This window comes from Prosopis cineraria, unplaced genomic scaffold (assembly GCF_029017545.1).
Source record: "Prosopis cineraria cultivar Desert tree isolate PC_DT_omini unplaced genomic scaffold, ASM2901754v1 PC4, whole genome shotgun sequence".
Taxonomy (NCBI): Eukaryota; Viridiplantae; Streptophyta; class Magnoliopsida; order Fabales; family Fabaceae; genus Prosopis; species Prosopis cineraria.
This window is the reverse complement of record NW_026555335.1, coordinates 2,296,418-2,322,053: the sequence shown is the minus strand read 5'-3', so window position 1 is coordinate 2,322,053 and position 25,636 is coordinate 2,296,418. Positions and strand designations below refer to the sequence as shown.

Sequence of the window (25,636 nt, the reverse complement as noted above, 5' to 3'; positions counted from 1 at the left end):
CCTCTTTTGTCTCTGACAAGAAGGCAGTAATGAAAGGCCTTCGATTTAATCTTTCAGAATTATATGATGATGAGTTTAAAAAAAAAAAAAAAAAGAGCTAGGTAGACAGTTAAATTTATTTTCCACGGTCCTGCAAACAGAAACGGAACCATATGTCCCCACTTCGGAAAATTTGTACTAAAATGTTCAGTCTGGCCGAAAAGAAGAGGAATAGCTCTGGAAGCATCCCCGGAAAAAAGAAAAAGAGGGGGGGGGGGGGGCATAATATGCAACATTAATGTAAAACGCATCATACGAATCCAAAGCTAACAAATTTTTTTCTCATAAATAACAAACCTTTCATCGATCATCTGTATACGCTTACAAAATTTGCCTTAGAGGAATCAAGTCACAAACTTGCAAACAAGCAACCCACTCTAAAAAATCAGTAAAGTTAAACACATCAAAAAAACCAGCCCAACCAAAAATAACGTGCACACTCCTTTCTTGAGATGCTTGTGTTTTCTTCTTCTTTCTTCATATTTCTTCTTTTCCTTTTCGTATCATCTGAGGTAATTTTTCTTTCTTACAAAAGGAAGAAGGTATTAAAAAAAAAAAATGCACGCCGAAAGCCAGTTTTGCACGCAATAATCTTGTACACAATAGCCTTGAAGAAACTCACTCACTGCCATTGGTGACCGTTCTGCTCAAGGGGTGAACCAGGAACAAAGGGCACAAAACCCCGGCCACCAAAAACAGGTCGCATTACAGCATCATCAAATTTTCGCCAATAATGGTGGACGCCCTTTGTAGGTATGCCCAGGAGCAGACGCAAACTGCTAGGACGATGCCCATGCTGTGCACCATCATTACCCTCTGATTCTTGGCCATTCTCCAGAAGTGGCACCACGAACGACTTTGGGGTACCTGGAGGCGACGGTATGATGCTCTTGTGTTTTGAAACAGGAAGCAATAGCCTCACAAGTGGCTTGGTCATCAATCCAAACACCTGCACATGTCAACGTTGTGAATCCATTTCTGTCTCCCACATTCCAATACATGATTGGGAATCTTGACTAGAAATCATTTAGTGGGTCTGGTTTATATCTAATTCATTGGGTAAAATCCGGGGGCAATCAATATTCAATAGCCACTTAATAATCTCTGGACCCAGAAGGGGACAGGCGCCGGCCCCACTCTCCTCGTGAAAGGCTTAAACTTGAACTATATTGGCACCAAATGCTTGTAGAAGTAACTACTGATTAAAATTAAATATATGAAAAATGACATAGTTCTACGATCGAGGTAGATTAGAAAATGATCACAGCGTATCTTACCAGAGTGCTGAAGAGTATAACTGTGATGGTACTAGTGATCAGGATGGCATTCTCGCGCAATTTAGTATGGCCTGACCTGGTGAACTGCGTATGAAAAACGTAGTTCAATACTACCTAATATTCTGCCATGATTCTCTCGAATTAAGACAGCGCCAGTCCCAGATGGGTGAAATGAGAAGGGACGGTGTTTGATTCTTCACCTGATTATAGGCAAGTGCCATAGAAACTGCTCCCCGCATAAGGCCTGCCCACCAGATTGTTACCTGCAAAACAAAGATCCTTGGAGGATTGTGATCAACCGATCGATTATAGAATGAACAACTTATAGATGAAAACAGAAAAACTCGTACTTGTTGCTTGATCTCGATTTTCTCAGATTGAGACTTCTTAGGTAAGTTGGCTAAGAATGAGAGAGGGAAAACAAAGGCTGCTCTTCCCACTAGGATGAGTGCCAATAGCAATGAACTGATCCCAGTTGATTTTCCAGGACTAAGGAAATGATCGAGAAGTTAATGCCAACTTCATAAAAGCTGTACTAAACTGAGTTATTTCGATGAAGTCCATGTTCATTTAGAAAACTTCTAACCTTTGACGGGCAAATCTCCACTTCTCTATATCCAGTGCATCCATCCCAACGTAGAGGAAGATGAAGATCTCAGCAATGAAAGACAAAGTCGCAAAAGCATGTCTAAAGAAGGGAGAATGAAAACGATAAAATAAACGTTTTGACAGCAATGTTCTTTCACAAATGAGATTGAACATGAATGTTTCTTCTATTTGCGAACAAAGAGAATATTAAATTGGAGATTTGACATACTTAGTTGTTACTCTTGAACTTTCAGTCACATTATGCCACGTGTAGTGAGACATGACAATGCCGCAGAAGAACACGGTCAGAATGGCACTTAAATTAAATAGCTGCCAAGAAAAAAAAATTGATGGATACAAGCATCGTTTATATCACTGCGAGAATCATGGAGAACGCACAGTTCACTACAAAGAATGACCTACAACCAGAGATGAATCTTACTTCCGCTAGCATATATGAAAGGTAGGCCATGAGTATCATGAGGGCAACCTCACGGTCAGTAGAATGCCTGGTATTCGAGAAAAAACGAATGAGAGAATTATCAAGGAGATTCATCGAAACCAACAAATGGGTGTTAGCTAGATTCCAAAATCATTACAAATGTTACGGATTGATCTTTGCTATTTCATTGCTGTGTTTTTCTTATTTGGTTAATTCAGTAGCTTGCTGAGAAGTCAATATTCTTATTTGCTGAACACATATTCTTCTCCTTTTGAAACTAGCAGGAATTGAATTCTCCCCTAATGAACTAATGGCAATGAATGACAGTATCAGTTCGCTTTTAGCTTTAGCTTTACCAACCTGCCAAAATAAAGCGTTTTAATGATGAATGCGCTAAGCAATCCAGCCTGAAAGGAAATTGATTCTTTTTAAAACAAAATCTGATAAAATCAATTAAGCGCTGCGACATAGAGAAAGGGAGGGAGAGACTCACCAAGGCTCCCAGCACAGTGCTTGCTGTAAATAGATAGAAAAAATTTCCAATTAAGTGGAAACCAGTAATCAAGTCAATGTGAGAAAGGTCAAAATTCTGGATTGCTTTCAAGAGCACCACAGATGTCGCATCATTTACGACCCCTTCCCCGAAAACCAGGCTGTATAGTAAAGGGGTCTCATCCTGATTAAGCACCTGAAACATTGGATTTGAATATCATGTGAGGAAACTAATCTTTTACAACTAAAGATAAAGAAACTATGGAGTTTCACATTAAAACAGATTTATACCTGCAAGGTGCAAACAGAATCTGTTGCTGAAAATATTGCTCCAATGGCTGTATTCAAGAGACTCAGATCAGTAAATATAGGTTAAAAGAAGGGTGAACAAAGTCGCAGCGTTATCTTAACACTTGTACAGAAGGAAGTTCATTCGACCATACCAAGATAATCTCCAAGCTTCAGGGATCCAATATCCAATTTTGGGAAAAAGTGTATAGCCCCTGAGTCAAAATAAATATGTGAAATTAATAGAGAAATTTAAAAAAATAATAATAATCTTAAGAATTTACAGATAATAACATGGAATTTTACTGCTCTATTGGCACAGATTTTCCGTACTTAAATTACCTAGCGATATGACGCCAAAGGATATTAGAGTGCCAACTGCTCCAAAAGCATGATAGTCATAAAATTGCGAAAAAATTGTTTCTTCTTCACCTGAAACCTGTTGAACATTAACAATATTGCTATCAGTATTATGAGACTGTCAAATCTATTTAAAATGAGCACTCTCATAAGCTGTCGAGATGCAACGATACGTAATTACTTAGCAATTCACATACTATAAGAGCGGGCTCGACTATTTTCCTGATTCTGAATAATAAGTTGCCTGCCTTTGTTCTGAGAGCTTAACAAAAAGAAAAGAAGACTCTAGCTAGAAGGGAGATAAGGCAAGAGTGAATAACTCACCCGGCGTTGAAAATGATCGGCGGAAGAAGGTAAATAAAGAAAAGATCTTCACTGAAAACTAATATATGGGAGCTTTTTCCTCCAGTCGTCAGCAGTATAAAGATCCCAGTACAGAGACCCTGTAATTAGCCCACACAGAATCATATCTAATTCGTGATTTTTAAGTTCATCTTCATTGTTATACATTTAGAAAAGATGGAGAGCTTGCGCGTAGCAATAAACTCACAATGACGAGGGCAGTGTTGGATTCGTTAATCCATCGGTTCTCCTCCAGCAAATGACCGATTATGATGCAAGCACAGAGAAGCGCCACGAATAAGTTCATTGAGACCACTGAAGCGTGATCAGATGTCATCATTGTCGTTAATTTCGTGATCAATGCTTCGACAGCCATATTAGCAGTAGCCAGGTTCCAGAGAGTCGAGAAGGAGAAATCAGAATTCCAGAGTCAAGTTCTTCCTCAACGCTTGCAGCCTCAGGCTTGAATGCAGCAGTTCACAACTTCACATGCTTCCAGCTTTCACGCTCCTGCTCTTCAGACACAACTCTGCCAGATTAACCAATGTTGAAAAATAAATATATGTCTCTGCACACACACGCGCACACACATTTGTGTTTTTAACTTTTGCTTTTCGGTCGCTGGGAAAACGACATGAAAATGTCTTCCAGAGCTATCACATGCGAGTTCGGGACCACAAATACTGAATTCGATCTACACATCAGCCTTCCCAAATTGAAGAATAAAATCATGTGATGTATAATTCATTGTGATTTTTTGATAAGCAGAATCATTGATCATGTCCACAAAATAGAAGTGTGCAAAAGCATTTTTCCATGACCTCCTTCCTAAACTCTCTCACCGAGCAAACACACTCTGGTACTGGCATAGTAAGCAACAAAGAATACAAAACCTCTGATTTACACATTCATCATCGCGAGCTAAACTAAACATTCAAGCTCAGAAGTCTGAACTAATAGGAAGAAAACGAAAGATCCTAAAAATGATTACCACTTCAAGTTTTTAGATTCAAATGAATCTTCTAACACGAATTGGGGAGCCAAGACAAAAAATCTTGAGTGTCTTAGAGAGAGAAAGAGAGTGATTTACCGTTGAGACTTGAGAGAGACAGCTAGATAGACAGAGAGAGAAAGGGAGCGCGGGAAGAATGGCCGCGACTGGCGCTATTATACATGGATCCGTTAACAGTCATTTGTGCTTTAAAAAAATTGCAATTGACTTTCACCGTCGATCGAGAGGTATAGACTGAAAAGATAAGATCGACGGTGAGATGAGAACTGTGGTATTGAGTATGGACAATAATTGCGCTTGGCTTTCATTGGATCCCGTTGGAGTTCGGGGGCCGAGAAGGGTCATCGCCCATAATTGTGTCGTCTAACCTCGAGGATTTTCCTTATAAAATATACATTGGTAGCACCATTTTGGAGTTTAATTTTTATTTTTACAAATAAATTTGATCCTAATTGTTGAACAAACGGAATATATCTATTACAGAAGCGTTGAACATTTGCTTTAGATATGTTAATATTTTGCAAAGAAATGCCATTGAGATTATGGACAACAATACTAATAATATGAATTGAGGGTCTCTTCATTTTTTTTTTAATTTTTTGTTGCTTTCTCCATCTCAATCACATATATTATTTTATTAAATGAATTATTTAAAATTATAAAATTAATGAGTAGTTAAAATTGAAAAAATAGAAGAAAATGAAGAGAAAGAAGTAAAAAGTTCTTCACTCCATGGACAACCTTTTCTTCCAACATAAGCACAGTCACATGGGTATGCAAGACTCTCCACGTTACATCATCGTATTGAATAATTTCTCCCACCATATTTCCCACATTATCTATTTTCAACCTCTTTAGAAATAACTTCTTTAAATAGTACATTTTTTATTTATGAAAAATTTACTACAAAACAGAAAATTACAATATAAACACAGCATCAAATGTGAGCTATTTTCTTAAAAAAGAAATAATTAGACAGAGAAGTACCAACCAACAACTTGAAACAAATTGTCAGGGTGATTCAACCAGCAATTTTTTATTTAAAGTTTTCATGGTATTAAGCTGATAGTTATTATGATGAAAAGATATGTAATTATTTAATTATGAAAAAAGAAACATATCTAATTTTTTTTAAAAAATACAGCACGTAAGAAAATAAGATAAAAAATAAAATAAGGAAAAAAGAATATAAAAATAAAGCTGATTTATTTTCATTTACTCTCTCTCTCTCTCTCTCTCTCTCTCTCTCTCGCGCGCTATCAACATGTACATTGATAATTTAATAAAATATAAATGATGATATATTGATAAAAATTAACTTTTTGAAGATGATATTAATAAGAAACAAAATTAAAAGCCTTAAATTAATATAGCTGCGGTTGTTTATATTTTAGGAGAATTACATTCAAAGACCCCCCAGGAAATTAAGAAAAATTTAAATAAAGGATCCTTGATTAAATTTATTTACATTTAAAGCTCTTAAATTTTTAAAATTTCACTATAGTTTAGGGATGCTGATTTAATATTAAATTTTTAAGTAAAATGATAAAATTACTGCTCCTTTAAATTAATATCAAAATTTTTTCACTTCACTTATTCATTTACTTACAGAAAGTTAGTAATTGCCTTATTTAATTATTTATTTTCTTGAAATAGAATCAAATGAAAGTCTGATAATAAACACATGAATTAAGCCAATGAACAAATTGAGTAAGGCAATTAATAATAGTTTGTAAATAAATAAACAACATACATATATAAATCAACAAGTTGTCTTAAAATGATTTAACCACCTAAAATGAAAGAACTAAAGTAGAGAAATTAACAATATTTTATAAATAAATAAATAAGTAAAGTAGGATAATTAACAAGTGAAATAAGTTAGTCCTTATATTAATTTAAATGAAGGATAATTTTATCATTTTTTAAGTTTAATATTGAATTGGTGCCCCTGAATTGCAGTAAGATTTCATAAATGTAGGGGCTTTGAATTTAAATAAGTTTCATCAAGGGTTCTTTATTGAAATTCTCTCAAAAAATTATTCACAGACAAAACTAACAACAAATCTCATTAAAAAAAAGTCATATTCTTATTTTAATAATAATTTATTTTATATTAATCTTTATTCGTGAGTAATTTTTTTTCAGAGATCTTTAGATGTGGTTCTTGTTTATATTTTTGTAGGGCACCTGGAAAGATGAACAAGGTATTGATTAGGAGGGCGAAATTGATCTAAAATTTAAAAAAAAAAAAAAAAGATGATTCCAGCTCCAACAGAGAGCGTGTTGTCAAAGTGCCCCCAACGTGGCCCCCAGCTTCAACCTTCAACACTGACCCAACCTTTGTCTTTTCTTACCATGTCACCTCGTGGCATTCGAACTTCCAACATTGATTAATCACTTAAGTCATGTTTGGTTACAATAATTTTGGCCTATAAAATGATAATTACGTCTCCATTCCAACCTTACGCATGTTTAGTTACTTATAAGAAATATGAAATGACCTTTTTCAAGAACATAGATTACCGTATTTTTAGAATGGGTAAGCCTTTAAAAAATAGAAGGAATTATATCACCCACCTTGAATTTAATATATTTTTTATCAAAATATCCTTATTAACTTTTCATATCTAACCTATTTTCCTCGATTATTTTTTTTATTTTTGCCAATAGTCAATTTGCTATTTTTTAAGTTGATTTTTCTTAAAAAAATTAAATTTATTAACATTTTTAGTTTTAATTGCATTTATTATTTTATCTTTAGAATATTTTTAATCTCATAAAAAATATTTTTCAAAAGAATTTTTTGAATTTAGTCAAATTTTAAATTTGATTCCCTGTACGTGGTGTTTTACATATCTTTCTTAATTATTTTTTCTCTTGTAGATTGAAGTTTAAATTTAAAATAATTTTTTTTAGAATATCATGCCCGTGGGTATGAGTTTAAGCTAAATGCCTGTGGAAAACTTTTGAGCGAAAAGAAAAGAAGGCAAATGCATTAATGCAAGAAATAATATAGTTATAATCTTTTTTATTTTAATTTATATTTAAAAATATAATATAAATAAACTCCATTTTCACCTGCTTAAGTATTTTACCAAATAAATTTATAGTTATAATCATTCTATTCCTTTCTATTTCTCATGATTTCATTCATTTTTAATACCTCCTTTTTCATTAATCAAAGGTGACCTTAGAGTTTGTTTGACTTTTGTTCCCATTTTTTTAAAAAAATTATTTTGTAATATAATTTTCAGAATTTTTATTTAAAACAAAAAAATGAAAATATATTTGATTAGGTTAATTTGAAAATAATTTTATATTTTAAAAATAGACTGATACTGATAATGATTTATGATGCAAATTGATCAAGCTAGCTATATGTTCTAATAATTGAATATAGTGTATTTTTAACATAAAAAATATAATGAAAATAAATTTAAAATATTTCTATTGTTTTAAATTAGAAACACAACAAGCTCTATGTCTCTTTCAATTTTTTCGATTTTCCCCTTCAAAACATTGTTTTGTGTGTGAGCGTGAGAGAGAGACAGATCCCTGTAGATTCTTAATCTGGTACGTACTCATCTCAAAGATGAAATTTTTAATTGTCTGAATATAATTTGAAATGTTTAAATTTAATTTTTTTCTAATTTTTAATTTTAAAAAAGGTGCACAACTACGTAACACGAGTACATGAAGCAATACAAATAAGTATGTGCGCATAAGTATGAAGTGAGACGCATACCATATCCTGTATGGGACACAAGTGTCTTTTTTTTTTTTTTTTGAAGTCTATGATTTCAAGTTTTTGGGATATATAATAAAAATTGATTCAACTCATAAAAATTGATTCATAATCCATACTAGTATTTGATCAAATGCTTTATTAATATGAGGATTTTATTGATAAATAATTTATAAATATTCATGTAATAGGTATTCTTTAACTTTAAAGACATATTCAATTCTCTTAAACTTTTGATTTAAAAAAAAAAGACGAAGAAATTTGTATCACAATTATGTGTGTTAAAAAAACAAAGAAAGAGAGAAAGACTGCATCGTTAGTGTTTTCTTAGAAAAGTTTGTGAAATGGGGTTAGTCAAAAGAGAGAAAATCGTGGTGCAGGTTCGATGATCATGTCGAGGGAGCGAGGCAGCAGAGCCATCATTAGGGGTTGAGGAATCATCCAATGACGCGTGTCCTGGGACCCAGACAGATCCTCATGAGTTGCCATCATCAGTCGACACGTGTCTACCAATGTCAGTGGGACCCACGAGGGCATCCGCCACTAAGCACTGGCACTATTCCTTGCTGGACTCACATCCATAATGTCTCCGCTTTTGATGTTTTATTTGGAGGGTTGGTCTCCCTTAATTATGCTGTTGCTCCCTTGTTTACGTTCCGCTAATCCATTTCTTACATTAAAAAACGGATTAGATCTAATTTAATCGTCTCTTTTTAAGGCCAAAAGAAAAGTAGTGTAGTCATTATAACATTCACGCATTCATGTTCTTGAGACTTTTGATATTGCAGAATGCAGATTCTTGTCTCGTCTTCATTTCTCGCCTCATGAGACGGTGGCATTGTTATACCCGGTTAAGTGTTTCACTGGCTTCATTCATCAATACACAAAAACAATATTAACAGAACCATTAATTAACTACGAATTTGTGCTTAAAAATGACTGTTAACTTTTGATCCTGATGTGTCATTTAATATACTGGAATGTAAAGTTTTAATTATTACAGTATTTATATAAAACCTTGGAATTTGAATATTTTGATTGCAATATGTGTAGAATGTTCGATGTATTTTAGATCCAGTAACCCGCCCAACTTATGAGAGTTTTGTGTCCATTGAGGTCCATTCGGCCCAAAACTTCCCTTCCTCTGTTTTATTTTTTCAGGGCCCTGTTTGGTATTTATAAAATTTTTTCTACAACATCCAATGACATTAAATAAAGTCATTCGTTTTAATAAACCTCATGGATCAGCGTTGCAATCTTTAGCTGACGACCAATGACTCAATGGACAATGGTTAGCCTGAATTCTGGATTCAGAATAAAGGGAATATTGGCTATAGTTTGAGGCGAGACACAATAAGGGCTTGTTTGGTAATTTATTTGACAAAGTATTTTTTAAAAAATTTTTAAAAAATAAAAAATTAAATATTAATTTTTTAAAAAATGAAAACAACTTTGAAGTATTTTTTATTATTATTTTAAAGAATAAAACAGAATTAAAAAATATTTATTTTTATTTTTTTTATTTTCAGTATACTAGTTCTTAAAATAATAAAGTAAAAATAGTTTTAAATAAACTTGAAGATTTTCATCCCACTGGATAAAAAAAAAACATTTCTCTTTATAGATAAAGGCACGCAAACTTCTCAGATTTATCTTATTATAATGTATGACTTTAGAAGCGAGACTAACTTTCAAAGTCAAAATAGAAACTTCAAAATGAATGGCACGCCACTGAATTTGGATAAAAATATATATTCCATGTAGTACCAAGTTTAGAGGCAGATAATAATGTCTGAAAGTCGGACTTAGTTTCTGTCGATTGCGATTTTTTTATTTCACATTTTCACTGTAAATCTGATTTTTTTATTGTAAATCCGAATTATCCAAATTAAATTTTAATAATGCAGATTAAACTATATTTTTAAAGATTATTAAATCTAATTTAACGATTTCACTGTACTACTTCAACGAAGAGAAGTGAACTCCTGCCTCGAAAAACTTGAGTCCTACGTCTACGGCTCTACGGTTCCCATACGCTCTCCGTCAAAAAAGACCAGGACGAGACCATGATCTCTGACTCTCTTTAGCTTTGTTTTAACCTGTTTATATAAAGCTTTTCAAAAAAAAAAAAATTATAATTTTGAAATATTTATTATACCAAATCATAATTTTGAAAAAATAAATTCATTTATTTGAAATATATATCAAATATTACAATGGCAAAATGAGATGTGTGATAAAAAGATAGGAGGAGTGTCAAAGTGATATATATACATATTAATGCGTGTAAAGTATGTGGATACAAGTGCAAGATCCGTGATAGGTGAGCGGAGAGATTTGAAAAGAGCAGGCTAGCAAATGGGAAAAATTCAAAGTCGAAAGCAAACGTGAGAGACTGAGAGAGATGGGATGACGAGCTTGTTCAGCATAAACTCATGAACTTTGGCGGTAAAGTAAAGCCAGAGAGCGTTGGTGCCCCCTGTGACCCCCATTAATTCTCAGGAGGTGAACTTGTGATTTACCTCTTCCTTGTATATAATCATCTTCTCAAATCAACCCGCTCTTTCATTTCATTCCTCTACATATGAGGTCTCCTTCGGACCCCACTTCTCTCCCCACCCCTTGTCTCCTTCCATTTCGATCCTTGTCCTTTTTTTTTATCATTCTCATCAATTGTTACTCGCCTCCGTTTTTCGTTGAGGTAGCTTCATGATGACTAGTGTGTGTATATGTAAACAATAATCCTGAGAAGATTCACCTGCCAAAGACTTCGAGTTGGAGCACTCCAGAGCATCGCCGGTTAATTAATTTATTGTTTTTGTTTGTTGCGTTGGATTTGTCAGGTGGAGGGGCCCTCTTGGAGACGTTTTTTTCTTTTCCGGATCTGTCGTAACTCGAGTGAGAGACCTACCTAGGGTTTCTTCCGATTAAAGTCATCTCCTTGTATATAAAATGGAGAAAGATCACGACAACTATCATTCGGTACACTCATAACACAGCCCTCTCTCTTTTCTGTTTCGTTTTGCAGAATTCAAGGTTTGCATATTTATGTCGTCAGATCTTTTCACCGTGTTCAGTCCAATAATGTTGTTTTGCTCCGATCTTGTTCAATCATCACCACAGGCCGCACCTCCTTTTCCCCAGACCTTTAACTCTCTGCCGCTCGACTGCTCCAATAATCAGTCTCATGAGTATCCTCTCGGTCACCATCATCATCACAGTCTCATGAAGTTTCGGATTGGAGAAGCTTCCGGCGAAACCAGTCACATGAACAGCGGTGGGATGGTGGATTATATGCTCCACAACAGCAGCAACACTCCTCACCACCAACAACAACCACCATGTGGGTTTTATGGTGCACCCGCATGTTCTTCTTTTGATAAGCTGAGTTTTGCAGATGTGATGCAGTTTGCAGATTTTGGACCCAAATTGGCCCTAAACCAGACCAAGAATTGTACTGAAGGAGAAGAAGATCAGTCCGGGATGGACCCGGTTTTCTTCCTTAAGTTCCCTGTGCTAAACGACAAGTCGCTAGAGGATCAGAATATGATGGGGACAAGTGCAGGAGGAGAAAACATAGCAGAAGAAGGAGTGAGAGATCAGGATGAAGCAGTAGAAGCTCGAGTTTCAGATAGTAATAACAACAAGTCGGGGCAGCAACATGGGTTTGTAAGAGAAGACATGATGGAGAAGAATAATAATAGTAACCCTACAAGCACAGTCCAGGAGAATAACAATAATCATAATAACAAGAGCAAGAAGAAGAGACCCAGAACCATCAAGACCAGCGAGGAGGTAGAGAGCCAGCGTATGACTCACATCGCCGTCGAAAGAAACCGTCGGAAGCAAATGAACGAGCATCTTCGCGTCCTCAGATCCCTCATGCCCGGTTCTTACGTCCAAAGGGTTCGTCTTTGAGCTTTCTTTTCTTCTTCTTCTTCTTCTTCTTCTTCTTCGTCTATATCATTTCAAAAGCCTAGCCAACCTCATCATGTTATATATTAATGGGTTTTGGTACGTACAGGGGGATCAAGCTTCGATAATAGGAGGAGCTATAGAGTTTGTGAGGGAATTAGAGCAGCTTCTTCAGTGCTTGGAGTCACAGAAGAGAAGAAGGCTTCTGGGAGAAGCTCATTCAAGGCAAGTTGGGGATTCTTCTTCTCTTGCAATACAGTCGCAGCAAGCTCCGTTTTTCCCAGCTTTGCCTTTACCGAATGATCAGATGAAGCTGGTAGAGTTTGAGAGTGGGCTCAGGGAAGAAACGGCGGAGAACAAGTCTTGTGTGGCTGATGTGGAAGTGAAGCTTATAGGGTTTGATGCGATGATCAAAATCCTGTCAAGAAGAAGACCAGGCCAGTTGATTAAGACTATTGCTGCTCTCGAAGATTTGCAGCTTATTATCCTCCACACCAACATCACCACTATTGAGCAAACTGTTCTCTATTCCTTCAATGTCAAGGTATATAAATGCAATTGTGGCGTGTCTTTTGACATACACGTTCAGTAAAATATTAAAAAATGATTTATTTTTTATTCTGAACTTTTAATTATTAATTTGTGTGAATTAATAATGGCCGGGCATGGGCAGGTTGCAGGTGATTCAAGGTTCACAGCGGAAGATATAGCCAGCTCTGTCCAACAGATCTTCAGTTTCATTCATGAGAACACTGGAATGTAATATCATCCTTATTATTATTACTGCTGCTGCTATGTTACCTAAGTTACATGACATCTATAGATGAGTTGGATGATTCATCTTATATTCATCGATCTCTCCCAAAATTCTAGCACAATATATATATATATATATATATGCATGGTGATGAATAAGAAAGTTGCAGGAAAATTGGAGAGAATTAATGGTATACATGAAACTTTCCATTATTATTTATAGGGATTAGGGACCCGTCTCCTCTTATCAATTTCAAAATAATGAGATCGTGTAATTTTGTCGGTGCTTCTTAAAATTCCCAATATCACAGTCAGTAAACCATCGAGAGATACAAATGAGGAATTAATGAAAGCTACAAATGATGCTTTCACCAATGTATAAATAATTACTAAAACCTAATCATCAAATTATATACGCAAACGGGATTGCTATGCCATCCCGTCAGGGATCAATCCTCACTCACAATTACAGCTCTCAATTAATTTGATTTAATTTTTTCAGTGATAAATATTCAAGTAGCAACCTAGTGGCGAATTTGAGGATATAATCTATATATCATTCGAGTTTGGTGATACATTCTCGCGTCTTCTTCACAAGATTTCCTAATTGATGAGAAATGGGGTGGTGGGGAAATACGGCAGTGAGTCCTGAAGACAAGATCATGAATTATGATGTGTGTTTGGATTCATGAGATTAAAGTACGAAGAAGATGACTATGAGGTGGAAAGTCAACGCGTCCCTGGCCATGTTGCTTTCTGGGTCGTTGACTCGTCAGAAATGACTTTGTTGGAGGTATTAGGCTAATTTACTCTCATCTCAGTGACAGCCAATGTTTGTCGGGTCTCTCAATTATAAATTGGAAGCCAGTGGATGCTTCTCATTTCCTTGGTCCATACACATTTGACTTTTCCCCCCTTCAATTCTAATCTGTTTTTTTTTCTTCTGACTTCAATCATGCCTGCCATGGTCTCTACTTTTGTCCTCGTTCATCTATGAAAAAGAGTTGACCATTGTAGGGTTTCTTGTTAGCTTCTCCAGTTCTTCTCCCTAGTGGCCACACCTCCTAGTCGCGTACGTCCTTATATAATTGAGACCCACCTGTATTAAATTCTTTGTATATAGATTAACGGGAAATTCTTCATGCATGTGTTGACAGAGCTATTTACACAAATCAAGTCAAGAATTAGTCTTTTTGTTATACTTGCATTATTTAAGAGATTCTATATATAAATGGCATCAAAATAATATGTTTTGGGGTTTGGGGTAAGTATGATTCATAGATAATGTGATTAAACGCAGCTTATTTATTTGATATAATTGTGCACAAGCTAGAAATCCACACATGCAGGATACACAGATGATTTGACTGAGAGGTATGATATGAACCACATTGAAAGCGATCATAATTTGGACTGGAAAGAGGTTCCAACTTCAAATGACGTTACTAAAAAAAATCAGAAATGAAAAGGTGATATTAATCATAAGCAAAGCGCAACCAATGAGATCTGACACAATTGACAAATAACTGGGTCTCTTAAACATGTTATCAAAAGTTCCAATTCCTGATATGAAAAGGACCTGGTTAAAATATATTTTTATATTTCACATCTCAAAAGGTATTCATCCTTAACTCTTGGCTAAGGGATACTCGTTGTATCCAAGGAAGAAAAAATCAAATCATAACCAAAAAGCATGCCGGGAAAAAAAAAGGATATTCATTTGAAGATAGACTAATTCGTTATAAAATTTTGAACATGTAAAATAGCATTTTATCAAATTATAAATATGAAGAATAACTAAAATTTCATCAAAAAGGATATTCATTGGAGGCAACAAAGAATGAATTTCGCATGGCATATGAATTTTCTCATCTCATATGGTATGTCTTTCTTTGAGGATTGAAACTTCCTAAATTTCTTCAAGCAATCTTAAAAAAAAAAAATCTTAAATCAATAAAAAAATGGTATGCCTAGTCGATTCAAAGCGTCCAAATCATGTTCGAAATTAAGGATTTCTTGAGCAAAAATATAATTACAATATTATCACGTTAAAAATCATTTCTGAAGTTCAGATAAAGTAAAATATTGTTTCAAGGACTACTTCCAATCCACTACCAGTCCACAACGAAGATTAAAGGAGATAAAAAGATTCTTCCACAATTTTAATAAAATATAATTTGAGATAGAAATACCTAAGATTACACAGTCAAGAGACACTCTGTTTCTTTGGGCATTATCTGACACAATCCTTGTTAAGCTAATAACAAAATTCCTTGTCCTTTGCAGCCAACTAGTAGGCCCCAGCTGGAGTTGATGCACGCAAAATTTGAGATAATTTCATGTCATCATCTATTACTCCCTCTAAATCCTCTATTACTTTTAATAGCAACAAACGAAAATAAGCAACGCATCAGTGAGTACATTCTCTTTTAAAAAAACTATAGCATGTTAACTACCCAAACAAGATGAACAAATTCGCATACGATAAAAGTGGTCAGTACATGTATCAAATGGAATGGAATTCACTTAAGACGTACATAGCTGCAAATTGCCAGTTATAAAATATAAACGAGATAAACGCTCCGATTTTCCAGAAGAAAAGCATGACTACCAGCGCTACTACAAACCCTAATCAGAGACCAGTAATTGCAGAAATTTTCTTGAAGAACGTAGGGGGCACAATTAAACACATTAAAATCCTCCACGCTGGCCGCTTCCCGCTTCTATCTTCCACTGTGTCTCCTTGAAAGCAAATAGTAACAATAATAAGAACCAGTTCACAGATCGATTGCCTACTGCAGCATGAGACATCTATAACAGTGCTTTTAAAAACAAAAGTTTCCATGCCCAGGATTCCAAACTTGTGTCAACATTGAAGCAGAAATGATTTGTCCCGTTTGGGACCTCTCTCCTTTGCAACCCCAAGTTCCTATGGACAATGAAGATCCTTCGCGTAGTCAGGACACAAAACTCACGAGGTGTATTCAAATGGCTGGGGAGGTTGGGGTTCTTCGTCCACTGCCATGGCTGATGCAGAACTCTGCTGTGCTGCTGCTGATCCACCAGCAGCTGAGGTGGTAGTAGAGGAGGGTGTGTCAGTCAGAGCAAGCACCTCAGGCTCAGTAGGCCGCAGGTCTTTAAGGAGCACAAACCCTGAGGGTGCCAACTTAACTGGAACGTATCTGCTGTCTTGCAAAAATTTAATAAACTTCTCCTGAGCTGGAACCACCCTAGCTGGGTTGGTTAGAATCTCAAAAGAAGGCTCAGGCTCTGACTTCTTCTCCGGTGGGCTATCGACCTTATCAACCTTAAGAGAACGAAGGAAAATAAATTGACATTAATCACACCACCTATTTCTTATGTTGGTTGCAGAGAAATAGCTATTTGATATGAAGTTTGACGGCACTGAACTAAACAAAACAATGACAAGAAAACTGTAATCAGCTTGTGCGGCTTCTTTGCATACCAATTTTTAAAAATCATCTACAAATCAAACTAAAAACCTCATATCTAAGTCAATATTTGAAACTAAAACCTCTCTCTCTGTATATATATGTATGTATGTATGTATGTATGTATAGACACAAAATTGCCATAAATTACTTTGGCAAGTAAGCTCAATGCATAAGAGAGAAGAAGCCCAAAATAGAGGGTGGGATGGGGAAGGTGAGAGTAATCCCTACCATCCTGCAGCCAAAATAATGGTGGGGGAAACAAACAAGCAATAGCACACTTCTACTGGATGCACAAAAAAGGATGCAAGACTGCCAACAACTAGTGGACAACTTTAACCACAACCCGTTTGATCCCCTATATCCCACCACTTAGATCATGCGACTTCAGAAAAATCCAATGAATGTGATTTCATTCTATGATAAAATAATAAAATGTGCATTACCTGCATGGATTCTCCATCCTTCTCACTGGAAGACTTTCCTTTCCCTGTACCTGAGGCAACCGAGGTTGAGTCTGTCCCAGATGATTTTTCAGCATTAGCCTTCTGATCTTCAGCTTTCTTAGCCCTAGCCTTGGCCTTAGCTGACGTTGACAGAACAGCAGTGGGAAGTTTCACAGCAGACGTAGTGGTGGGTACAGTAGTAGGCTTAGGGTATTCAAACAATGAAGGCTTTGCATGTGATACGAACTCAAACTTTGGAGCCTTCAGGTCATAGTTCAGGCCAATAAAAGCCGTGGGTGAAAATGACAAACTTATGAAATAAATGAGAGGGTACCAATACCAAAACTGACTAAAAACTGCAAGACCAACAACCGCAGTAACTTTATCATGTTTTGTCTTGGAAAGCAATCTTATGGTCACATTTCTTCCACCAGCATCAAGAATTCCAGAGGCCAAAATTGCTCCCATCTTGCTCATGGTATCCTCGTGCTTATCCAGAATTATTTTCTCTAGTTGTCGCCTAAAAAAGCATTAAGTCAGCGAACCATCAGAAATCCAAAATTAGTTTCCCTAATGTGCAAAAAGTCAGGAACAATACCTGAATGTTCCAACACGAGCATCACTAGCCTCGCTTATCTGGACCATGACCATAGCCATTGCTATAAGGGCACCTTGACGAACAAAATCAACAACATCTGACGTCAAAGGCTCCAGTAGAGATATGGCCTCACTAAGACCAGTACCAGCACAAGAAATGCCCACAGCAAGTGCTGCGCCATATCTAACATGGGAATTGTAAGACTCAGATAAGAGAGAAACAATTCGAGGAGTCTGCAAGCATAAAACATTATGATATCTCAGCCCAACCACTCAAGCAAAAATAGAACATGAATTTGATGGCAAAGAAAGGAATATATATTTTTATATTTTACAAGACGAATAAATAATTATTGAAATGAGGAGTTATGGGCTAGCCCAAGCTTCGAGAACTATATTAAAAGCAGCGCACCAACCTGCTCTGGGTCAGAGTACAAGACAAATCCCAATGCTAGAACTGCCGTCCTTCTGACATCATCACTCACATCAGACACAGCAAAGTGCAGTAACTGTCGAATGGCCTTGTTGTTTGCTGTTCCACTGTATGCCAGGGCCAGTGCATACATACCACCATAACGCAAAATTGGATCTTGGTCCCGAGTCATCTGCACAATCAAGGTGTCTGCTTCTTCTTCTCTTCCATATACTGTAAGAGCTATCCCCAAAGCCAAACCCCTGAAAGTTAAATACGCATAAATATCTAGCCAAAGAGAAGCAATGGTTTAGCACCTTGTCAGTTGTCAATAGAAACCCATTTACCTAATGATCTTTTCATGCTGCGTCTCATGTGCATAGGCAAGCATCTCACTTGCCTTCTCACTGGCTGTTCCAACCATAAGCAACCCCATACTTATGCCAGCTGCTTCACCAGCAACAGCACTATCGGTGTAGAGAACACTTTTGATGTCATCATATATATCCTCATCAGCAGTTCCTAGAGCTGCAAGCCCAAGACCTAGACATGCACCATGCTGAATAACCTGCACCATGACCAAATTGTGAAGTATGATACTGCAACATGATTTTCTGAAGAAAATAATGATCACAATCAAAGAGAACCTCAACAGTGGTAGTGCGCAGGCTATCACGAAGAAATTGTTTGATGCCCTCTCCATGGTTTGCATGAATTAGACCAAGAGCATACAGAGCACCTCCTTCAGAGTATGGACTACCACCACCACCTGACCCACCCTGAGGCAAGTAAGGTGCCATCAATGATCTTCCCTGCTGCAAGTGGCCTCTGTGAATAACACCAAGACCAGCAGTTGCACTAAATTTGGCCCAATTAGTTGCTCTGCTCAACCAGTCCTGACATTTTCAAAGCCACAAAATCTTAACAATAAAAAATAATCAAGCTTCAAGAAAGGGGAGAAAAGCAACAAGAAAGAAAGCATGGCTAACCAAATTTTCTCTTAGGAAAGTGTCTACAGTTGTTCCAGCATGCATAATTGCATTAGCATAGATAGTTGCACTGTGGCAGACACTATTTCTCATCTCCACGGACTGCTTTATTGTTTTTAGGATAAGGAGATCAGATCTGGGTGCAAAACACAGCCAATACAGAATAAGAACCAACGGAGCATCTTAAAGATACTACCTCCAGGCAACATTATATGAAACAAATTGTTCTTTATAAATAGGCTCGGAATGAGTACCATAACAAAAAAATATCAACGTGCTAAACTATGAGCCTTACTTGTTGTGACTATACAGAAACTGCAGGGTCAATTGTATTGAAGTCTCTCCAGACAAAATTCCCTTTATTTTGTTTAGCCTCTCAGCATAGATAGCTTCACTTGGATCCTCAGGCACATTTACATTAGAGGCAGAATCATCATCCGCCATTTGAACATCATCTGGTACACTTGCACTAGCATCTGGGGCTGGATCACTGGCCTTTTGCAGCGCAGATTCTGCAGGTTGAGACTTTGGGGGTGAAAGGCGACCTCTAACATTTAGGAGAAAAGCTTGGTGCTCATTCTCTACCAAATCAAAGGCTATTTGAAATGCCAGAAGGGCATCATCCTTATTTTCAGAACGTAAAAGCTTTTCCAATACGCTTGCGACACCCTCTGGTTCATCCAAGAACATCAGACACTGACATATACTAAGATAATCAGGAGATGGAAGCTTTTGAAATACTTTGACAAGGAGTCGAAGAACCTGAGAAAGGAGATAAAGGATCAATTTCATTCATCCAATTTTAGACACGCCTTGTTAAAATGTCTCACATTTTGCAAAGTACAAGTCACGTCACATTAAAGAAAAATTTCCTTTTATTACTGTCAAATAATGCTAAAATTGATGAAAACCCTTCACTTGAAGAATTAGCTATCAAATAGAATGGGGAGACAGACATCAGATAAATCATAACGTCATCATATGGAGTCGTTAAATATTTTTTTTAAACTACTACCTAAAATGCAAGAACTTCTAACCTTCACCAGCAATTTCTTGACCTATGCCTAAGAAATGCTAAGTACAGTGAGCACAATAAAGTAAGACCCAAGATGGGCAGTAATAAAAACACCTTTCAAGAAAGCCACAACGTCTAAAGCTAGATCATAAATCATAAGATAAATATATAAGGCACTAGATTTGAACCAAGAAACTAGAACGTCAGTCTTCTTGATCATTGACTAGTCATAATTCATTTTAGTTTGCAATTTGCCTCAGCACCTTCTGATTAAATTTCCCATGTAAGTATAGAGGACTAAATGCTAAATGAAAAATAAAACCACTAAAATTAAAATTAAAGTTATTAACAAAACTTGATAAGATACAACCCCAAAACCAAAATTCATGGGAGCAGAGGGGCAAAAGTTCACCACAAAATCACCACATATAGGACAAGAATACAACTAGTAGATCTTTATATCTTTACCTCCTGTCTGTATTCTCTAAGATTCACAAAGGAATGAGAGATGTAAATGCAATACGACAAAGTCCCGTGAACATTGTCACTCTTCGTAATTGCTTCTTCCAGTTTATCTAACCTCCTGCATTCAATGGCAGTCCCCATAGCTTGCTGGTACTTTCCATCCATGATACACCTAAACAACGGAAAAAGAAATAGGCAGAAGGAAAAGTGAGAATTATGGAAGCATTTACTACCATAGTAACATAAGAACAATCATATTTCACATACTTATCCAACATTCTCTCCACAATAGCTTCCAACCTAGTGTCCACCTTCACAGAGTCATCACTTGACTCTGCTGCCTGAGCCTTTAGGCTAGCATATTCATCAATGGCTTTAGCTGAACAAAAAAGAAAATAAAAAACATTCCATGAGAATTAATCATGTATTAAAGGGCGGCATTCAAATTTCCTTCATATTAATGGTAAGATTTTCACTATAACAAACCAAATGAATTCAAAGACATGACCCTGCCGTTGCATAGTGGTCAAAGTGATGCCTGTATCAAGCTTTGGATACTGAGATTCATCACGTAGCATTTTACACTTCAAGATTGAATAAAACTAGACCATAGTTCTTACCAAGAAGAGTATGCACGTAGTCAGAATCCTCCGAAACATCAAACAGAGAACCAGCTCCAAGGGCATAAGACAAGGAGTCATTAAGTTCACCCAAGTAATAAAAGACCTGAAGATCAGGGAGCACGTTAAAATTAGCCAGCAACAGACAAAACTATCGCACTGATTTCCATAAATAAGATTAAAAGTGTATAGTGAGAGAACATATATACAGTGATAAAGCAACAGAATAAATTCAAAAAAAAAAATCTTGCTGAATGGGTTATTCTCCATATGTCCATGCTTTGTTCTTCAGTCAACTATAACAATAAAATCCCCATGGTATTAAAGGGAAATATTTTAATTAACAGAACTTGGACTCCCTAGAGATTCTAGTTCAGTAATCAGCACGGCAGTAATACCTTTGATACAAGAAGTGCAGCAAGTTGCCTTTGATGTTGATCAAACTCCTCGTCTTCATACAAACTCTCTCTGCAAAAAATAATAATAATAAAAATACACATAATTGCAACAGACCTACAACAGAACATAACAAGTACATATCAATGCTTCCATATTCCAAGCTCAGGCACATAAAATGGAAGCAACTTGAATTGCTGAGGGAGAATGCATTTATCTAGGTTGTAGCATATTAAATTTTGCTCTAAATAGTTAATTGGTGCACTGGATAATCCGAGATGTCATTGAGTTGAAGTAGGTTCCTAAATGCATTGAAATATCTGATTCTGCATCAAGAGATACAAAAATTTCTAGAATCCAACCACAATGTCCTTTCACTGTTCAATGCCAATAAGCACTAACCACCAGACATATCAGCAAATAAATCACACCATCAACCATCATTTTATACTCCCACTACCTCATCAAATTCTTGAGGGAAAAAAATAATGTAACTCAGGCCAACAACAATACGCAGCTAACTATGTCATCCATCGATGCAAAACATCCCCAACCTACAACCCAGAACAATTGGAAATCAAAAAAATCTCCCTTGACATATAAACTGCCAAACATGTATGTTTCCAAGCTTTCAACCAAGCAGCCAACCTCATCGTTATAACTGTACGCACTAAACCCGCCTTACTCCAAAACCAGTAATTCACCAAAGATAGTCCCAAACACAGGACATGCTCGCAGTAAATGAGACTCCTGCCTACATCCTACAACAGTCTCATCCAACCCTACTCGCATTCTTTACCTGATTAACAAGTTTCTAGGGCCTCCAGTGTGCAATTTATAGGCTTGACTGTGCCATGTAGGAACTTCAATAAGGGATTTTGAGCAATCCTATGGGTATTAGAGATACATTTAACAGGCTGTTGCAAGTATGGTCCATGGACTATCATTATTTGTAGGAAAGAATAATATGGGCATAATTCTCCCGAAAGATACTCTTAATTGTGAAAGCAAGCATTCATGGAGCTACTTTAATGATCAAAATCAGAATGACATAAACTAACCACTCCATGTTTAGCATGCCCTGCCACTTTCCTCTCTACCCAATGCCGCACATGGTCTTATAGATTCAACCATACTGGGACCTTAATCTCAACGTCCAGATGTTACAATTGTTAACAAATTTCCTTAATCCATTGCAATAGTCTTGTTGAGAATTTATCTCGTCATGCTAATTGGGTTCTCACATAGAAAGCCTTAAATATTTATCTGGTTTGTGTTGTTAACATCAAACTGTCTTCAACCTAGTAATTCATTGGAATCTTTTTTTTTAATACATTGGAAAAATCCGTTTTTATTATCAATACACTGTAGTAATAATACACTATAGTAAAGGGAAAAGAACAACTGAAAGAAAAGAAATCAAATAGTTATTCATCGAAGTTTGATTTATTCAATGACCAGAATTAAACGAGGATATATAGCTCGGAAACGTAGGACAAAAATTCGTTTATTTACATCAGTTTTCGAGGGGCTCACTCAAGACTTACTCAAACAGAAAATAAAAGCTTTGGTTTCGGCTCATCGGTATAGAGATAGGAAAAAGAGAGATTTTCGTCGTTTGTGGAACAGTCGAATAAATGAAGCAATTCGTAATCAAAAAAAGGTATACTATAGTTATAGTAGGTTTATGTATAATCTGTACAAGAGGTAGTTGCTTCTTAATCGTAAAATACTTTCACAAATAGCTATATTAATATTTCATCGAATACGCAGTGAGTCAATTGGCAGAGGTAACTTCATTCATACATCATAAATAGCAAAATACACATTGACGCGCAAACAAATACACGCATTAAAAGAGAATAATCCATACATGACGGGGACACTAGTGGAGATCTCAGGCCAGAAGTTGTCAACCAAGTTGTTGAGGTTGGAGAGAGCGTGAAGCTTGAGCATGGGATGGGACTCGTTCAGCATCGCCAGCAAGCCACCAGCGGAGCTCACAATTGTGGTCGCCATGGTATGTGCGAGGGAATGAAGGAGAACTCAACAGGATTTGGATCTCAAACAGAAATCCAAATTGATTCGGTTTAGGGTTAAGAAGATGAAGATTCGAAACCCTATCAGAGCGAGTTCCAAAAGAAGACGACTAAAGAGAGGGAGAGAGAGTGCTTGTAAAGGGAGGGGCTGCACTGAAAGTTGGAAATAGGGACAATTTGAGTTAAGAACCAAGGAAGAGATTCAATTTTCGGTGAGTCAAAAAATATTTTAAAATTTTAATTTAGTTCAATATAAAAAATTAAAAAAAATTTTAATAATAAAAAGATTAAAATATTCTTCATCTATTATATAAAATCAATGGTTCATTTTCATGCTCTACTTACTAATTTATGAATATAAATTATAAATTATATGAGATAACATGTCAATAATTATACAAAACTTGATATTAGTTTTTAAATATAAATAACAACATCAATTATTAAATTATTAATTTTACTTGTTAATATATTAACATTAATTATAAATTACTGATAGATTTTATAATTTACTAAAATCAATTGTAAATTATTAATAGATCTTATAATTTATAATTAATATTAATAAATTAATAAATAAAGTTATCAAATTAATAACTAATATTATTGATTGTCTGATAAATTAATACAATTTATAAGTGATATTAATAAATTAATAAATTTAATAAAAAAATTAATAACTAGTAATTCTATATAATATGTGAAAAGTATTTTCTATTTTTTATCGTTAAAATTATTTTAACTTTTTTTAGACTAAATTAAAATTTTAAAATATTTTTTAATTTACATGAAATTATTTTTTTTTTATCTTTAAATGAAATTTTCCCTTGAAGATATTCGATCTGCTTGCATCTATCGGGTCCCTCAATCTACAAAGAAAGTTAGCTTCCCTTGCAAGCCAAGCTTCTTTGGGAAAAATAATATAGCAAGAAAATTTTTCTTAAATTAAATAAATAACAATATAATCTTTTAAAATAACATAATTTTATTAAAATTTTTAAAGTATTTTTGTGTTAGTAAATTTTAAAATAAAAAAATTATTTTAATCTTATTAAAAATAACAAGGCCCAATCATAATTTGTTTAAAGAATAACAATTTTTATTTTGTAAATCAAAAAAATTAAATAAAAAATTATAATTTATCAAGTGTAATTTCTTTCTCAAAATAATAAGTTCCCAATCACAATTTTTACTTAAGAAATAACAAATTTTATTCTGTGAATTGCAAGAGTTAAATAGAAAGTCACAATTTGTCGGGATTAATTTCTATTATTAAAAGATAAATTTTCAAAATACCAAATCCCAATCACAATTTTTGTGCAAGAAATAATAACTTTTTTCAAAAGATTAAAAATTGAACAAAAAAAATTACGACTTATTAATAAAGACAAAATAATCTTTTTAATTTAAAATTTATTGATACAAAAATCCTTAGAAATTTTAGTAAAATTATAATATTTTGAAGGACCAGATTATCATTTATATAATTTGAGAAATTTTATTATTATTTTTTTAAAAAATAACCAAAAAAATAAATCTGGTCAGAAAACATTAAAAAAATTAAGTGTGTTTATTTATTCATTCTTCAATGATAAAATTGAAGTCAGGGATTTTCTTAAAATTCTAGTCTATATTTATTTAAAAATAGTAAAATCAATTTTAATTTATTTATACTAACAAATATAATCGCACTGATATGTTAGTCATTTTGTTGATAATATCTATCTATTATCTATTTATTTATCTATTTATCTATTATTTTCTTCAAATCTTATAGAAAACATTTGATTGGTAATTAAAAGATGGGCTTAAAAATATTAAATATAAATTACTTTTATGCTTATTCTCTTAATGATTGATATTTACTTATTTAAATTATTTAAATAAAAATGTTACCTTTATTTAATGACATGAGATTTATCAAAATTTTTATTCAGACAATGACT

At 34.9% G+C, this 25,636-nt stretch overlaps 2 protein-coding genes and 1 pseudogene across 3 annotated transcripts; 1 reads left to right on the top strand and 2 right to left on the bottom strand.

Annotated features, from left to right (window-relative positions):
- Nucleotides 1-306: 306 nt before the first annotated feature.
- On the bottom strand, nucleotides 307-4,984 carry LOC129309073 (sodium/hydrogen exchanger 1-like; annotated as a pseudogene).
- A 6,148-nt stretch (nucleotides 4,985-11,132) lies between these two features.
- Nucleotides 11,133-13,354, top strand: LOC129309825 (transcription factor FAMA). Of its 2 annotated transcripts, XM_054951552.1 has the most exons (5): nucleotides 11,134-11,289; nucleotides 11,432-11,570; nucleotides 11,712-12,494; nucleotides 12,613-13,047; nucleotides 13,177-13,354. In XM_054951552.1, the coding sequence occupies exons 2-5, from the start codon at nucleotides 11,541-11,543 to the stop codon at nucleotides 13,264-13,266; spliced, it is 1,338 nt and encodes a 445-aa protein (XP_054807527.1). In that variant the 5' UTR covers nucleotides 11,134-11,289; nucleotides 11,432-11,540; the 3' UTR covers nucleotides 13,267-13,354. The 2 variants fall into 2 exon arrangements, with proteins under 2 accessions (XP_054807526.1, XP_054807527.1); XM_054951551.1 differs by having other exon boundaries at nucleotides 11,133-11,570.
- Nucleotides 13,355-15,707: 2,353 nt separating this feature from the next.
- Nucleotides 15,708-23,855, bottom strand: LOC129309054 (26S proteasome non-ATPase regulatory subunit 1 homolog A). The gene is made up of 13 exons (XM_054950398.1): nucleotides 23,525-23,855; nucleotides 21,654-21,723; nucleotides 21,256-21,361; nucleotides 20,903-21,014; nucleotides 20,639-20,807; nucleotides 19,451-19,917; nucleotides 19,156-19,291; nucleotides 18,814-19,062; nucleotides 18,514-18,734; nucleotides 18,171-18,429; nucleotides 17,756-17,988; nucleotides 17,158-17,677; nucleotides 15,708-16,566 (listed from the first exon to the last, which is right to left on the bottom strand). The coding sequence occupies exons 1-13, from the start codon at nucleotides 23,668-23,670 to the stop codon at nucleotides 16,231-16,233; spliced, it is 3,024 nt and encodes a 1,007-aa protein (XP_054806373.1). The 5' UTR covers nucleotides 23,671-23,855; the 3' UTR covers nucleotides 15,708-16,230.
- Nucleotides 23,856-25,636: the final 1,781 nt, after the last annotated feature.

What these genes read in the sequence shown, in the direction of transcription:
- LOC129309825 (XM_054951551.1), top strand. Translation starts at nt 11,541, where the DNA reads ATGGAGAAAGATCACGACAACTATCATTCG. An exon ending in ATCACGACAACTATCATTCG is followed by an intron (nt 11,571 to 11,711) that starts GTACACTCATAA and finishes TCATCACCACAG; the next exon opens with GCCGCACCTCCTTTTCCCCA. An exon ending in TCTATTCCTTCAATGTCAAG is followed by an intron (nt 13,048 to 13,176) that starts GTATATAAATGC and finishes GGGCATGGGCAG; the next exon opens with GTTGCAGGTGATTCAAGGTT.
- LOC129309054 (XM_054950398.1), bottom strand. Translation starts at nt 23,670, where the DNA reads ATGGCGACCACAATTGTGAGCTCCGCTGGTGGCTTGCTGGCGATGCTG. An exon ending in CTACGTGCATACTCTTCTTG is followed by an intron (nt 21,015 to 21,255) that starts GTAAGAACTATG and finishes TTTTTTGTTCAG; the next exon opens with CTAAAGCCATTGATGAATAT. An exon ending in CAGCATGAAAAGATCATTAG is followed by an intron (nt 18,430 to 18,513) that starts GTAAATGGGTTT and finishes TTTAACTTTCAG; the next exon opens with GGGTTTGGCTTTGGGGATAG.